General features: G+C 45.1%; 1 protein-coding gene across 3 annotated transcripts in view; it reads right to left on the minus strand.

Moving 5' to 3' along the window:
* Positions 1 to 13,274: 13,274 nt before the first annotated feature.
* The window catches only part of LOC140199992 (kelch-like protein 24), a 36,548-nt gene continuing 33,190 nt past the window's right edge, over positions 13,275 to 16,632 (minus strand). For all 3 annotated transcript variants that reach the window (XM_072262572.1, XM_072262574.1, XM_072262573.1), the window contains exon 7: positions 13,275 to 16,419. In XM_072262572.1, the coding sequence (XP_072118673.1) occupies positions 16,216 to 16,419 (204 nt within the window). In that variant the 3' untranslated portion in view covers positions 13,275 to 16,215. The remainder of the gene's footprint in view (positions 16,420 to 16,632) is intronic.

The following is a 16,632-nucleotide window of genomic DNA, read 5'->3' on the forward strand; positions in this document are numbered from 1 at the left end:
GCGTACCAGGCCATGATGCATCCGGATCACGGATCACGGGATTTTCCCGATCACAATAGCAGTCCGCGTAGTGCGTTCCCGAATCCAAACAACCACAAACAATTCTCATTGTAAGCACACATCATAGTGGAACTACCTGTACTGGATGCGTATTTACAGAGAATACACAAAATACGCTGGAGGAATTCAGGGGTCAGACAGCTTCTATAGAGCAGAATAAATAGCTGTCGACTCGGTCCGAAATGACGGCTTTGTTCCTCGTATGCGTGCGTGTGTTGCTTTAGATTTCCAACATCTGCAAAATATCTTGTGTTCACGGAGAACAGAGACCCCCCCCCCTTCTGTCAGGGTCGATAATGGGTGTTGCGCCCCAGCTGTCTGCGTGATAAGCAAGCCAAGGCAGTACGATATGGAGAGCAAGCTGTTGCCCATGCAGCAGGCTGCCCCTGCCCACACAGCTGATGAATCCAGAGGAATTGTGGAGTCGATACAGTTCGGCACCAGCACCGTCGCGGGAGTTACCAGTCAGCATTGAATTCAGTGTATGACTGCCTTAGGGGCTCCAGCTCCGGAATTTTCTCTCGGGGTCTACCCCCGATGCCTTCCCCACGAGTGGGTATAGCCGCAAAGCAGCAGAGGTTTGAAATCAGAGTTTTCCTCTTCCTAGACGAGCTACCAACCACAGCTGATATACCCCATCTGCCCCAAGTGACTGGTTTTTAAGGCGCTAATAACTTGTGGTTGCCCCTTCTCCTGTCAGTGGAAACAGTTCCGTCGGGCTCAACAGCTAAACTACACATGAAGGCCCGGAGCTGGACTTAGCTGTCAGAGGCTACTTGAGACCATTGGGGGCATTTAATAGGTAGTGGGAGCTTATCCCTATTACCACCCTGGGCTACAGCAAACTACAGGAACCACGGAGAATAACAGTGTGACTAATAGCACCACCTGCAGGCAACACACGGAATAGCATCGCAGTGTACATTACCTTGAATATAGCACAGCACAGGCGTTTGTTCCGAGCATGATACCAAATTAAACTCAATTCCTTCTGCCAGCACATGGTCCATACCCCTCCTTCGCTCAAAGCCTCTTGACCATCATGCATTTATTGTGAGAGGGGGTAATTTCAAAGGAGATGGGAAGGGGAAGTTTTTTTTACACACGGTGGTGAGTGCCTGGAATGTACTGTCTGGGGTGGTGGTAGAGGCAGACACATTAGGGACTTTTAAGAGACGTTTAGACAGGCACATGAATGTGAGGAAAATTGAGGGATGTGGACATTGTGCACTCAGGGGATTAGTCTAGCTGCCCATTTGATTTCTAATTTAATTGGTTCGGCACAACATTGTGGTCCGAAGGGCCTGTTCCTGTAATGAGAGACGAGTGGTGGTGAACCTAGGTGCAGGGTAAGGTCTAGAAAACACTGGGGCTCAGACTTGAAATAAATCGGGTGTCACAAACGAAATCCAAAGGTGAAATCACAAACAGTAGTACTAGAAATGGAACTCCTGCAATGAGCACAGAGTGCGCAGGGTGAGGCCTTTCAGTATTGACTTTCCATGAAGGAATGTGGCAGGCAATAATTGGCAGTCTGAGTCTTAAAGTGACAGTGGCAGACATCCAAACCCCAAAGAATAGGAGTGCTAAAACTTGGGTGCCTGCTGCTGTTCGGTCAGGGCAATGATAGTTCCTGAATAGAGGGCATATGGACAAACTGGAAACTTGGCTCGTTTTCTCTGGAGTGGTGCAGGCTGAGGGGAGATCGGATAGAAGTTTAAAAGATTATGAGAGGCAGAGATAGAGTAGACAGACTGTATCTTTTTCCCAGGGTTGAAATATCTGATTCCAGATGGCATGCATTTATCGTGAGAGGGGATAATTTCAAAGGAGATGTGAGGGGCAAGTTTTTTCCCCCACAGAGAGAGTGGTGGGTGTGACTGTGTGAATTTTGGCTTATGCCAAACATAGTATTTAGTCTGATGGCCAAAAACCTTAAGTTTGGTTTCATCAGACCATAGAACCTTTTTCCGGTTGTGTCTTTTTTTTCCAAAAATACTTTATTCAGAAATATTACAAAATAAAAATAATTACATACAGGAAAAGAAAACCATTCGTTGACTGTGAGTCCTTAACCATAAGCCTTCTGGCAAACTCTAGCCAAGATTTCATGTCAGTTTTTTTCAACAGTGGCTTTCTCTTTGCCACTCTCCCATAAAGCTGTGATTGGTGAAGCACCCGGGCAACAGTTGTTGTATGCACAGTCTCTCCCATCTCAGCCACTGAAACTTGAAACTCCTCCAGAGTTGTCGTAGGTCTCTTGATGGCCTCCCTCACTAATCCCCTTCTTGCACGGTGACTCAGTTTTTGAGGACGGCCTGCTCTAGGCAGATTTTCAGCTGTGCCATATTCTTTCCAATTCTTGATGATTGATTTAACTGTACTCCAAGGGATATTCAGTGACTTAGAAATTCACTGGTAAAATGAATGTAGCGAAAACCTGATGCAGTCTGCAAGAGAACTGCGACTAGAGAGAAGATTTGTTTTCCAGCAAGACAATGACCCCAAGCATAAAGGCAAATCTACACAGGAATGGCTTAAAAACAACAAAGTTAATGACCTGTGGAGTTGCCGAGTCAGAGTCCAGACCTCAATCCAACTGAGAATTTACGGCTGCACTTGAAATCCTAATCCACAATTGCCAGATCATTTCTGGTGCCATCAAAATTGTCCTTTCCCCAGTTTAGAATCTCAACCCGTGGACTAGACCTATCTCTTTGCATATTGACTTTGGATCTAATGGCATTATGATCACTAGATGCAAAGTGTTCCCTTACACAAACTTCTGTCACCTGCCCTGTCTCATTCCCTAATAGCAGGTCAAGAATCGCACGCTCGCTCATTGGAACTTCTGCATACTGATGATGGAAGTGTTCCTGAATGCATTTGACAAACCCTTTCTCCTCCAGCTCCTTTACAATGTGGGAGTCCCAGTCAATATGTGAAACCTTAAAAATCACCAAACATAACAACCTTATGTTCCTTGCAACAGTCTGCGATCTCTCTACAGATTTGCTCCTCGAAATCCCACGGACTGTTTGGTGGCCTGTACTATAGCCCATTAAAGTGGTCATACCTTTCTTATTTCTCAGTTCCACCCATAACACCTCACGCGATGGGTTCTGCAGTATGTCTGACTGAGCACCGCCGTGACACTTCATGCATCTATCATTAAAGATCCTCACCACCCATGAAATGGTCTCTTCTCATTAATAGCATCGGGCAGGAGGCGCAGGAGCCTGAAGGCACACACACACTGTTTCAGGAGCAGCCTCTTCCCCTCCACCACCAGGTTTCTGAATGGCTGATGAACAACCAGCTCACCATTTTGCTCCCTTTTCATCCTACTTGTACTACATCTCTTTCCCGTTGTAACCGGCGGCTGCCTTTTTCCGTATTGCTACTGAAAAACAGTAAACTTCGCGACATTTGTCAGTGATGATAATCCTGACCCTGGTTCTGATTTTGGAAAGTGAGTGGCAGAGCGGACAGACACAAAAAGAGGGGTAGGGGAAATAGAGAGGGGAGGGGGGTAGGGAGTGGGAGAGGGGGTAGGAAGAGGGAGGGTGAGCAGGAGAGGGAGGGAGAGGGGTGGAGGGAGATGAGGGAAATGGAAAGAGAGGTGGAGGGAGGGAGAGAGGGTAAGTAAAGGCATCCGTTAGTCTTGCGAGACCATGGATCTGCGCCTGGAAAGTCTTCACTCTCCAGGGCGCAGGCCTGGGCAGGGTTGTATGGAAGACCAGCAGTCGCCCATGCTGCAAGTCTCCGCTCTCCACAACACCAATGTTATCCAAGGGAAGGGCAAGGGGCCGATACAGTTTGGCACCGGTGTCGTCGCAGAGCAATGTGTGATTAAGTGCCTTGCTCAAAGACACAACACGCAGCCTTGGCTGGGGCTCAAACTCACGACCTTCAGATCACTAGTCGAGTCCTTAACCACTTGGCCACGGAGAGAGGGTAGGAGGGGAAGAAAGGGAGGGGGAGGGGAAGGGAGAGAAAGGGAGAGAGGGGGAGAGAGGGTAGAGAGAGGGGAGGGAGAGTGGGAGTGAGGGAAGAGGGAGAGGGGCTGAGAGGGAGAAGGGGGGGAAGGGAGAATAAGGACAGAGAGGGGGAAGGGGAGGGAGGGGGGAAGAGGGAGAGGGAGAAGGAGAGGGAGGGTGTTGTGTTCTTTATACGTACCATGGGTTAATAAGAACAAATCATATTCTGAAAGAATAGAACTAGAAGTTTTATTTACAACAGCAAACTGCAACCACGTTTCTTACAGCCATGCTTTCTAGATCATTCTCTCATTTCTGCGCATGCTCCTGACTCCGTCCAATCACGTTCTTACACATAACAAGTATGCCCAAATTGAAAAAGAATTGCTCAGCATTATGTTTGCTTGTGAGAGATTTCATCAGTTTGTGTCAGGGCAATCTATTGATGTTGAAACTGATCATAAGCCTTTGATTGTATTGTTTAACAAACCTTTAAGCGATTGTCCTTTGCGAATTCAGTGAATGATGATCAAGTGTGTTGAATGTGTCATACACACCTGGAAAAGTCATGTACACGGCTGACACACTTTCCAGAGCTGTGGATCCAACAACAAAAGACAGTCACAGGAACGTTATTGATGTTCAGGTATTTATTGATATGGTCATGGAAACTGTACCTGTTGCTCCCAAAAAGTTGGAGCTGCTGCGTCTTGAGACAGAGAAGGACAAAATTCTCAGTCAGATTATACAAGTGGATGGCCAGATAATAGGCATGACTGTACCTCAGAAGTACAAGAATATTGGAACCACAGATCAGAACTTTCTGTTGTGGATGGGATATTGTACAAAGGTAGCAGTATTGTGATTCCTAAAAGTCTCCAAAAAGAAATGCTTGGGAAAATTCATGAAGGGCACCTAGGTATTGAAAAGCGTACGAGAAGGGTGCAGGAAGGGATGTTTTGGCCCAGGATGAATCAAGAAATTGCAGAATTGGTGTGTTCTTGTCAAATATGCTTTAAATATCACCCTAGCAACCCTAAGAAGCCACTGCATCCACATCCTAGTCCTCAGAGACCTTATCAGAAGGTAGGCGTTGATCGTTTTGTAACTGACAGCAAAGATTTTCTATTAATAACAGATTACTACTCGTTGTATCCTGAAGTGCGTGGTCTGAGCAGAACAACAGCAGAGAATGTAATTACATGCATGAAATCAGTTTTTTCCAGACATGGTGTACCTGATGAAGTTTTCACAGACAATGGTCCACAATTCAATGGTGAATATATGAAACATTTTGCTCATGAATGGGGCTTTGTTCATACAACATCCAGTTCAATTTTCCCTCAGTCCAATGGATTAGTTGAGAAGTCGGTAGGAATTATCAACAAACTGATGCACAAAGCAAAAGATAGTGGAGGTGATTTTTATAAAGCTTTGTTAGCCTATTGTACTACTCCACTTGAATGTGGATTTTCACCTGCTCAGCTTTTGATGGGACGCCGTTTGAGACCCAATCTGCCAAAAGATGAGAGTCTTCTGAGGACAGAGGGAGGTGAACAAGTGAAAAGCTGGAAAGATGAACACAAAGCAAAGCAGAAAAAATACTTTGACAGATGTTCACGTCCATTACCTGAACTGCACCAAGGAGATAAAGTGAAGATACAAGACAAGATGAACGCATGGACATAGAAAGCCACAGTACTTGAAGGAGTACAACCCAGATCATACATGGTCCAAACAGAAGAAGGAGCAGTGTTAAGAAGGAATTGCAAAGGCCTTAAGAAAGAGCCAACTTCAGAGTTTCAGTAAACTGATGCAGACCAGACAAAACATGGAAATAACCACGAAACACAAGAACTGTGTGAATCACTTAGAAGGTCAACTCGTGTTCGTAAACCCCCAGAGAGACTAGAGACATGTTAAATTATGTATTTGTACTGATCAATGTTGCTAATTGTTTTTCTTTTTAAGGAAAGGAAGACGTGATATCACGTGTCACGTGTAAGAACGTGATTGGACAGATTCCGGAGCATGCGCAGAAATGACAGAATGATCTAGAAACTATATGTTAAAGATGTGATTGCTGTTTGCTGTTGTAAATAAACGTTCTGGTTTTAATTCTTCCAGAATATGGTTTGTTCTTAGTAACCCACGGTATGTGTAAAGAACACAACAGAGGGGTGAGGGAGAGGAAGAAGAAGAAGGAGAGATACTTAGTTAGTTCTCTGCTTTCCACTATTTCCTTCCTGTTGTAATGGATAATCCTGGGTAATTTCTCTGGCTGTTCAACTAGGGAAGAGCGAGCACACAGATCATTAGGGTTTAGGATTAACCACGGCATCTCCCTAAACCACTGGGGTACCCAGCTTCGGTGCTGAATAATCTACAGATATTGTCAGCAAGATACTGCTCATGGGTTTCCATAGAAACCCAGGCCTGTAGGCCGGTGCTTAAAGAGAAGAACCGGGCCAGACTTTAATTGATGCCAGGAGGTGGAGTTGTTGACAGATGGTATATTCACTTCTTACCCCTTGGAGACCAGCCCTGGGAAAGTGGTTCACGTATAATTAACAGGCTCCAGTCTCCTGTGACCAGACTCTGAAAGAGAAAGTGTGCAGGGGTTGTGGTTAGGCCCAAATGGTGATAGAATTTTGATTAAAGGAGTAGTCTTCAAGCTGTCAGAATATTAGAAAGATATACGAGGGAGCATGAAGCTTAGTCTAATGTTTAATTCTAAGCCACTTTCATTTCATAGTTTGCTCTCTGAGAGGGTCAACGAGTCACTCCCAGTCGGTCTCTGACGAAACTTGCGGAGAGAGGTTTAGGGGGTGTCACTCTGTTACCTTTGACATTTATGAGTGGAGAAATGGCAGATGGAGTTTAATCCAGACAACTGAGAGACGTTACAGTTCGGCAGGTCAAATGCAAAAGGCGAAACTGTTATGCTTTGTAATGCCTAAACATAAATGAATTGAAAGAAAAACATGTACTCTTTGATTTTACTTTCAGCAAGACGTGCACATATGACGAGGTGGTGTAATGACGTTTGCCATTCCCGTACTTTTATATATAGCGTGTAATGAATTATGTAAGCAACAAAGGTTTAATCTAACAATATACAAATACACAACAGAAACTAGACAGCAAACTCTGAATCAGATATAGATTTGAACAGACAATGTATATATGATAAATTGAGGTACCACAGTAGTGTAGCGGTTAGCCCAACGCTAAGGGTGCTGGAGTTCAGAGTTCAATTCCATGCCGTCCATAAGGAATTTGTATGCTCTCCCCGTGACTGCATGGGTTTCCTCTGGATTCTCCGGTTTCTTCCCACAGTACGTAGACATATCAGTTGGTAGGTTAATTGGTCACTATAAATTGTCCTGTGATTAGGCAAAGACTAATTAGGTGAGTCCAACAAGAGAACCTCAGTCTCGTCGTGGTTTGGAGGCTTGCGTGCCTCAATGACCCGGAGAGCTATGTTGGCTGGAATCAGGCCTTTATGCTTTGGTTCTTGGTAGGGTCACCCATGCCAAAGAGGTCAAAGGGTAGAGGCCAGACTAAGACTGCGCTAGGTTTGGGGGGGGGCGTGCGGGGGTCAGCTCAGGGCTAACAACCCTGACGGGTTAAAAAAAAAAGCATTGAAGAACCCTTACATATCTCTGTGACTGTATGGACACAGATGGAGGACCTTCATTGCTGCCCACAATGCCAGCAGCGTAAAGGGCAGTAGGTAAATAATTAGGTGGGTTGCCGGGCAGCATGACTCATTGGGCTGTTCCACACTGCATATCTAAAGCAAAAAAAATTAAATAAATACACTGAAATTCATTGTTTGGGTTAACAAAACAACACACTCAAGATGGTGCTGGGGGGCGGCTCACAAACACCGCCACACATGCCGGCGAGATAACTTGGCAGAACAGCTCAGGACACAACAAAACGGAGTATACCAGGTGACAAAGCAACAACAGCAAAACAAGCCGCGTCCCTCCCTCCCTCCCCACCCACCCACGTGCGCAGTCCTCGAAACCCCAGAACAAGTTGTCTTCTTTGGATTCACAGACACTGGGCCTTCAGCTTCCACAGCAAACCTGCAGCGACTGGCAGACACGGGACTTTGGCCAGCGGGTCGAGGAAGCATTGATCTGCTGGAGTACATATCTATATCTCATGCACTGGTCATGCAATTTGGCAGAAGAAATAGGACATAGACTATTTTCTAAATGGGGTGCCAATTCAAAAACGGGATCCCTTGTGCAAGATTCCCGAAAAGTTAACTTGCAGGATGAGTCAGTGGTAAGGAAGGCAAATGCAATGTTAGCATTCATTTTGAGAGGATTAGAATATAAGAGCAAGGATGTAATGCTGAAGGTTTATAAGGCATCAGTCAGATCGCACTTGGAGTACTGAGAACAGTTTTGGGACCTTAACCTAAGAAAGGATGTGCTGGCATTGGAGAAGGTCTAGAGAGGTTCACGAGAATAATCCCAGGACTGAAAGAGTTAATGTATGAGGAGCATTTGATGGCTCTAGGCCTGTGCTTGCTGGAGTTTAGAAAGATGATGGGGGTATCTCATTCAAACCTATTTAAAATTGAAAGGTCTAACTAGCGTGGACGTGGAGAAGACGTATCTTATAGTGGGGCAGCATAGGACAAGAGGGCACAGCCTCTGAGTACAAGGGTGCCCCTTTAAAATAGAGACGAGCAGGAATTTCTTTAGCTAGAGCCTGGTGAATCTGTGGAATTGTCATAGACAGCTGTGGAGGCCAGGTCATTTGGAATGTTTAAAGTGGAAGTTGATAGGCTCTTGATTAGTGAGGGTGTCAAAGTTTATGAGGAGAAGGCGGGAGAATGGAGTTGAGAAGGATAAATCAGCCTTTGTTTAATGGTGAAGCAGACTCGATGGGCTGAATGGCCTAATTCTGCTTCTATGTGTTTTATCTCCCTGAAGGTGGATAAAGTGGTATTGAAGGCTGACAAAACACTTGCCTTGATTAGTCTGGCGATGTGTATTAAAAAAATAGGCCTGTCAATGAGTTGCTTATTGGCAGAGAGACTGAAGGAGCTGGACTTAGTGCAGATCACATTGCTGCCCACCGCAGAGAGGCGCTGATGCGTGAAGGCAGTGTGCAGTCTGAGAGTGAGTGATTGCCTTCATTGCTTTTCTCGCGATGGCAAGACCCTGTTGGACATTGGTAATGTGGAATGCTGCAAGCCCAATACTCTGTTTTATTGGCAAAAGGTGGAAGGGGGCGGATGGTGGGGGAGCTGCATGACCTCAGTCATAGCGAGGAGTAGGCCTCGTACCACTGTGCCCCAGGACAGCAGTGTCAGAATCGGTGTGCTCCACCTCAGGCAGCGCCGAGTGTTCACTTGGCAGATGTGTTCAACTGCAGACTGCTGTAAGATTCATGGATTCAGGGACTTGGACTTTTTTTTTCTCTGAATGTATTTTACTGCTGTCTTATACGTGCAATGTGTGCCTTGTGTTGTGACTGACTGTTCATACTGTGTTTTTCACCTTGATCCCAGAGAAACGCTGTTTTGTTTGGCTGTCTCCCTGGGGATTCATGTGTGGTTAAGTGACAATTAAACTTGAAGTCAGACATCCCACCTCTCCCGGAACTTCCGGGAGTCTCCCGCATATTAATAGTGGCTCCCTGATGCCTGCAAATTATATACAATATCACGGAAATCAATTTTTTTGATTGCGAGCGAGAGAGAAAGCAAGCGAGAGCGCGCGAGCGACCACAAGAGAGAGCGAGAGAGAGCGTGCCATGGCAGAGTATTCCAAAAAAATATAAAACGTATGTCACCCCAGACTACACTAAAGTGTACCCCTTCCTAATGGGGGTCAAAATAATGACAGTGTTGCTCGCTGCACTGTTTCCAACTGTGACTTTTCTATTCCCATGGTGGGTTAAGACTGTAAAAGTCATGTTGAGGTGAGTTTAACAGGTGTCATTCATTCATTAGCATAGCTAACGTTATTTAAACTAGCTGGCTAGCAGCTAAGGAGCTACTCTATTGCAAACATCCCACCTCTCCAGGGAGTCTCCCGCAAATTGATGGTGCTACCTCCCTGAAATGAGTTTTTGCAGGGTGGGATGTCTGTGAACTTGAAAACAAACCAACAGCAGCAAGACATGTTCTTTCCCACCTACCCACCATTACACACAGAGACAGGCCTCCAACCTCCAGTCCTTGGCCCTAGACTCGCAGATACCCGGCGAAGAGCTTCCAAACCGCGGCCAGAACTCTCAGACCCAATCTTTTTGGCTTGTCGACTTTGGTCTTCAATAATTGGGCTTCTTACTTCTTGACTCTCCGCGTTCTGGACTTAAACCTCCAGATCACTGAGCCAGGATCTGCCAAACACAGATTTGCCGTTCAGCCTCAACTTCCAGACTAGTACTCCGGTGACCTGAGGGGGCCGGACTGCCCTCGTATAAAACTTTGGTTGGCCACCCTTCTAGTATTGTGTGTAGTTCTGAACACCACATTACAGGAAGACCAGTCCAGCTCTGCATTTGATTAACGTCCCATTGTAACCATGTTCACAGGGAGAACATACGAAACTCCTTACACTGAGCAGAAAATTGCACTGGGGTCAATAGCACTGTAATAGCATAACACTAACCACCACACTACTGAGCCACTCTCAGTTCTGGCCACCCCATTACAGGAAGGGAGACGTACAAACTCCTTACAGAACAGCAGTGGAGATCAGGATTCAACTGGGGTGTTAGATCTGTGAGGCAGCAGATCTACTGGAGTTTAGAAGAATGAGGGGAGACCTCATAGAAACATTTCAAATATTGAAAGGCGTGGACAGAGTGGATGTGGCAAAGTTGTTTCCCGTGATGAGGGAGTCTAGTACGAGAGGGCATGACTTAAGGATTGAAGGGCGCCCATTCAGAACAGAGGTGCGAAGAAATTTTTTTTAGCCAGAGGGTGGTGAATCTATGGAATTTGTTGCCACGGGCAGCAGTGGAGGCCAAGTCATTGGGTGTATTTAAGGTAGAGATTGATAGGTATCTGAGTAGCCAGGGCATTAAGGGTTACGGTGAGAAGGCGGGGGAGTGGGACTAATTGGGAGAATGGATCAGCTCATGATAAAATGGTGGAGCAGACTCGATGGGCCGAATGGTCAACTTCTGCTCCTTTGTCTTAGGTCTTATGGTCTTATGATTGTCCTGGTGCATTGCTCAATAATTAGACCAGATTTCTGCAAGGCACTTATTACTGGCCTTCCAAAGTAATCTGTTGACAAACTTCAACTCTTTTAGAATGCCGCTGCTAGACTTTTAACCAAATCCAGCTTGAGGGAGCAGATCACTCCCATCCTAGCTACTCTGCATCGGCTTCCTGTATCTTTTAGAATTGATTTTAAATTCCTCTTACTTGTTTTTAAAGCTCTTAATGATCTGAGATCAGAGTAAGTCACAGAACTGCTTTTGTTTTCTAATCCTATTCGAACTCTCGGATCTTCTTCTGCCAGTCTCTTAAATTTAAATAATCTCCCTCAAAAGATAATTGGCAGCTCAGCTTTTTTTGAACTACATTGCTAAACTGTGAACTCTACCTAAAGCTATAAGGGATGCAGATTCAGTTGTCACTTTTAAACGCCAGCTCAAAACCTATTTATTTAACCTTGCTTTTAACTAACATCTTTTTATCTTTTAGATGGTATGCGCTTTCAGGTTTTTGTATCTTCTGCCAGATGGGAGCAGGGAGGAGAAAGAATGTCTGTGGTTGGTGGGGTTGATAGGATATCAGGAATTAACCTGTTATTAAGAGGCCCGGGGAAAGTTTGGGGTCCCAGCTCAATAAGGGTTTGACCAGCCTCTCCTATATCCTGTATTACAGAAGAGGTTCACCAGGATGCTGCCTGGATTCGAGAGTATTGGCTGTCGGGAGTGTTTGGACAAATTTGGATGGTTTTCCCTGGAGTGGTGGAGGATGCGGGGAGATGATAGAATTTTTCTAGGATGATGAGAGGGGTAGAAAAGCCTGTATCTTTTACCCCAGGGTTATAATGTCTAATACCAGAGGGCATGCTTTTAAGATGAGAGAGTTAAGATGTGTGGGGCAAGTTATTTTTTTTTCTAAGCACAGAGTTGGCTGGAATGAGCTGCCATGGCTGGTGATGGAGGCATTAAAGAGGCTCTTCAAGAAGAATATGCAAGAGGAGGAGGGATATGGACATCTGTAGGCAGACAGGATTAGTTTATCTTGGCAACATGTTCAGTGTAGACTGAATGGGCCAAAGGTCCTGTACCTGTACTGTACTGTTCTATGTTCCGTGGGGTCTAAATCAGGTACAATTGTACTTGGCCTGTTTCCAGATACCAAAGATCATTTCCAGTTGGGCAGTAATACGCATTATCACTCGTATCTGGGCACCATCTGCTCTTTGAGGACACTCTGTGGCAAGGAATCCCACTGACAGACTTTGTCCTCTCCGAACTCTAGTGCCAAACCCAGTGCTCTCTGGACCCCAATCTACCTCATTACGAACTCAGACTAATACATCGAGTGGCTCCTGCAGGGAAGTGCCTCCAACAAGGTGGCCACTGAGTGCATGTTTGTGGTCTTCTGCTCCTGTAGCACATCCACTTCAAGCAGCGACATAGTTTGGCACATCTAGTCCATTCTGAATTGTTATTCTGCCTGGTCCCACTGACCTGCACCCAGACATAGCCCTCCATACCCCTCTCATAAGACCATAGACCAAAAGACAAAGGAGCAGAAGTCGGCCATTCAGCCCATCGAGTCTGCTCCACCATTTTATCATGAGCTGATCCATTCTCCCATTTAGTCCCACTCCCCCGCCTTCTCACCATAACCTTTGATGCCCTGGCTACTCAGATACCTATCAATCTCTGCCTTAAATACTCCCATCCATGTACCTATCCAAACTTCTCCTAGGTATTGAAATCTGCATGCATCACTTCCACACTCTCACTACCCTGAGTGAAGAAGTTCCCCCTCAGGCTCCCCTTAAACATTTTGTATTTCACCCTTAACCCTTGAACTCCAGTTCTAGTCTCACCCAACCTCAGTGGGGAAAACACCGCTTGAATCTTCCCTGTCTATAATCTTCATCATTTTGTATGTCTATCATAGACTTTAGAGGAATTCAAGTTCTTTCTTGGCCAACTAATTTAATTCAGAGCCATTGTGAAGAAGACAGTGCTAAACATAGAAAAGTTTTATTTGGTCCTGAATATACATTAATTAACGGATTATATAAACTATATTGCTTAAATATTACAACAGAAAGCTCACAACAATAACACAATTAACAAAGACATTGCTTAATTCTAACTCTAGTATCAACAACAGCAAAGCAAATAAGGCTCAGTATCTTGGCTCAGTGGGTTAGACAGCTGGGTATGATCCAGAAGGTTGTGGGTTCAAGTCCCCCTCCACAAATGTTTTCCCAGAAACATCAATTAAAGGATGTGGAAACTTTAGAGAGAGTGTAGAGGACATTTACCAGGATGCTGCCTAGATTAGAGAGCACGTCTTATGAGGGTCGGTTAAGCAAGCTCGTGTTTTCATTTCCCTGTGTTACAGTCCAGAGTTGCAGCTCAGATCATGGATCCAGAGCCTGGAGCTGAAACACAGAGCTGGGGAACATTTCCACAAACCTTGCTGTTTCACCACAATCTCTGTCCATCCAATCAGAGGGAAAACAGGTTAATGTATTTTAGTTGGTTGGGATAAGAGAGTAAGAAATAGAACATGTTGGTGAAAGAGTTTGATTCATGCATTATTTGTGGTCTAGCTGAAGGCTGAGAAAGGATCAATCTTGCTAGACCAGGGGTTCCCAACATTTTTGATACCATGGACTAATGCCATTAAGGGGTCAATGGACCCCAGGATGTAAACCCCTGTGAGTGAGACTGACCTCTCACCAAGACTAATGTAGAATGAAGATGATCATAAGATATAGGAGCAGGACGAGGCCTTTCAGCCCAGAGTCTGTCCACCATTCCCTCATGGCTGATTTATTATCCTTCTCAGCCATATCCTCCAGTCTTCACTCTGTAACTCCTGACACTCTCTTGGCCAAAAATATCAACTTTTTATTCTTTTCCATAGATGCTGCCTGACTGCTAAGTTCCTCCAGCATTTTGCATGTGTTACCCTGGATTTTCAACATCTGCAGCATCTGTTGCATTTACATACCTATCAATACTTGTATAATTTGTTGGTCTTGTATGTGAGTCACCTCTCAACCATCAGGCTCTTGAACCAGAGGGGATAATTACATTCGTCCCACCACTGAACTGTTCCTGCAACCTATGGACTCATTATCTCATGTTCTCATTAAGGAAGGCACAGGAACATCAGGACCCACACCACCAGGTCCAGGAACAGTTATTATCCCTCAAGCATCAACCTCTCGCTCTGAAAGGGATAGCTTCACCAAACTTCACTCACCCCAACACTGAACTGTTCCCACAACCTGTGGACTCACTTTCAAGAACTCTTCATCTTATATTCAATAGTCACTGCTTGCTTGCTTGTTTGTTTGTTTATTTATTTACTTATTTTAGTATTTGTAGTTTGTTGTCTTTTGCATGTTTGGCTGCTTCTCTGACCTGCTGCTTACAGTCTTTCACTGATTCTCCTGTGTTTCTTGTATTTACAGTGATTGCCCACAAGAAAATGAATCTCAGGGTAATGTATAGTGACACATACATGCTTTGACAATAAATTTACTCTGAACCTCTGCTTTAAATATACTCAATGACTTGGCCTCCATTACCGTTCATGGCAATGAATTCCATAAACTCACTACCCTCTGGCTAAAGCTGAGACAGTGTTCGTTAGGCAACACGCAGAAAACGCTGGAGGAACTCAGCAGCTCAGGCAGCATCTATGGAAACGAACAAACAGTTGATTTTTCGGGCCGAGACCCTTTAACAAGAGGGGAAGGGCATTAGGCAAGTTCTAGCACACAGAGCCAATACTCACAATAAAAAACAACTTCACATTTCAAGATTAATGAGCAGGTAGGTATTAAATCAAGGTTAACAATAGTTGAAGACATTTCACAGTTTTGAGCATAAGCAGAAGATACTCCTGAAACATATTCTATGCTAGTGAGGTATGACAGTTTCCCTTTAAGAACCTTTACCTTTAAGTGGTTCGGATGATAATGGTCAGTTGAACACAGAGAGACCACATCACCCTCAGTGATGGCAATTGAACGGGTGAATGTAGAATGTGATGCAACATTTCAGATTTGTTAAGGCACAGCAGATGGGCATGTTATGGTTACTGGGACATTGTTGAGGAATGAGTGCACCTCATGAATCTCCTGTCAGCAGAGCAGGTGCACATGGAGGGACAGAAAAAAGTGTGTCCGTGCTTGAAGAAGCATTTCATTCCGGGTCCCATTCATCCATCGCCTTAAATGTTCACTCCTTCACCGCCAGTGCACGGTGCCGGAAATGTGTACAATCAATGCAGTACAGTAACTACCAACAGCCTCTCCCAAGCCCAGAACTCCACTGACCAGGTTTGCAAGTGCCATTCTCAGTGTTTTGCACACAGATGACGGGGTTGGGGGGACTTTCCTGAAGAAATGGATTTCTCTCTGGGAGCTGAGAGGTGTTGAACATCTTCTCCAAATCCTGTGGACATCCCATTCTTGGATACATTCTAGCCTACATTTTCTAAACTCCAAGAGAATTGGAGATGTGGTGCAAGTGGGGGGGGGGGTGGAGGGCCAATGTTTCTGCTGCTGCCTGTGTGTCAGCGGGGGTGGGGGAGCTTTGGAGCTCTGATGTTACTGTCATTTATACTTTGGAGTTTATTTTTTCGTGGATGTCTGAGAAGAGTAAGAATTTCAAGTTGTATACATTCTCTGATATTAAGTTGAAACATTTAGGGATCAGTTAGCTGAAGTCAATGTTTAATGACAGTACAAGAGGGAGTAATGAGTTTGGACATTAGACAGGGAATTTTCTACAGTCAGGATCCCTCAGGATGGATTAGGAGTACAGGAGATAGCAAGTCACTCATGGAAACAGTGCATTCTCCATTTTGTGACAACAGAACCCTCTGCCCTTTCTGACAGGCTGGCTTGTAACAGGTTAGGGAAAGGACCTTTTCTGGTATCTCATCTAACATCCAGTGTTGAGCATGTCCTCAGAAAGCCTGTGTGCGCTGCCTCACATGCTGGTGGATGGTGACACATCCATGATAGCTGATGCAACGTGGCATGTTGGACAACTGGCTCATCTTGCCCGAGGTGGGGTCAATGCAGAGAACTCGGTCCGTGCCTTCTGCCAAAGCGTCTTTCCCTCCCAGGACATAGACCATGCCACCGCAGACCGTCAGTCCACTGTTCTCCTGTGAAAGAAGAGATCAATTTTTTTTAAATCTATTGTCACCCAACATTTCCACGCCATCATGGGAGAATATACTGACTGGCTGCAGCATGGCCTGGTACGGAAGCACCAATGCCCTTGGACAGAAAAGTGACGTTCAAAGAAACAACAGTACATCACCGTATACAACCCCAAGATGCATCTTCCTGCGGGCATATACAGTAAGTTCAAGAAC

This window comes from Mobula birostris, chromosome 7 (assembly GCF_030028105.1).
Source record: "Mobula birostris isolate sMobBir1 chromosome 7, sMobBir1.hap1, whole genome shotgun sequence".
NCBI classification, from domain to species: domain Eukaryota; kingdom Metazoa; phylum Chordata; class Chondrichthyes; order Myliobatiformes; family Myliobatidae; genus Mobula; species Mobula birostris.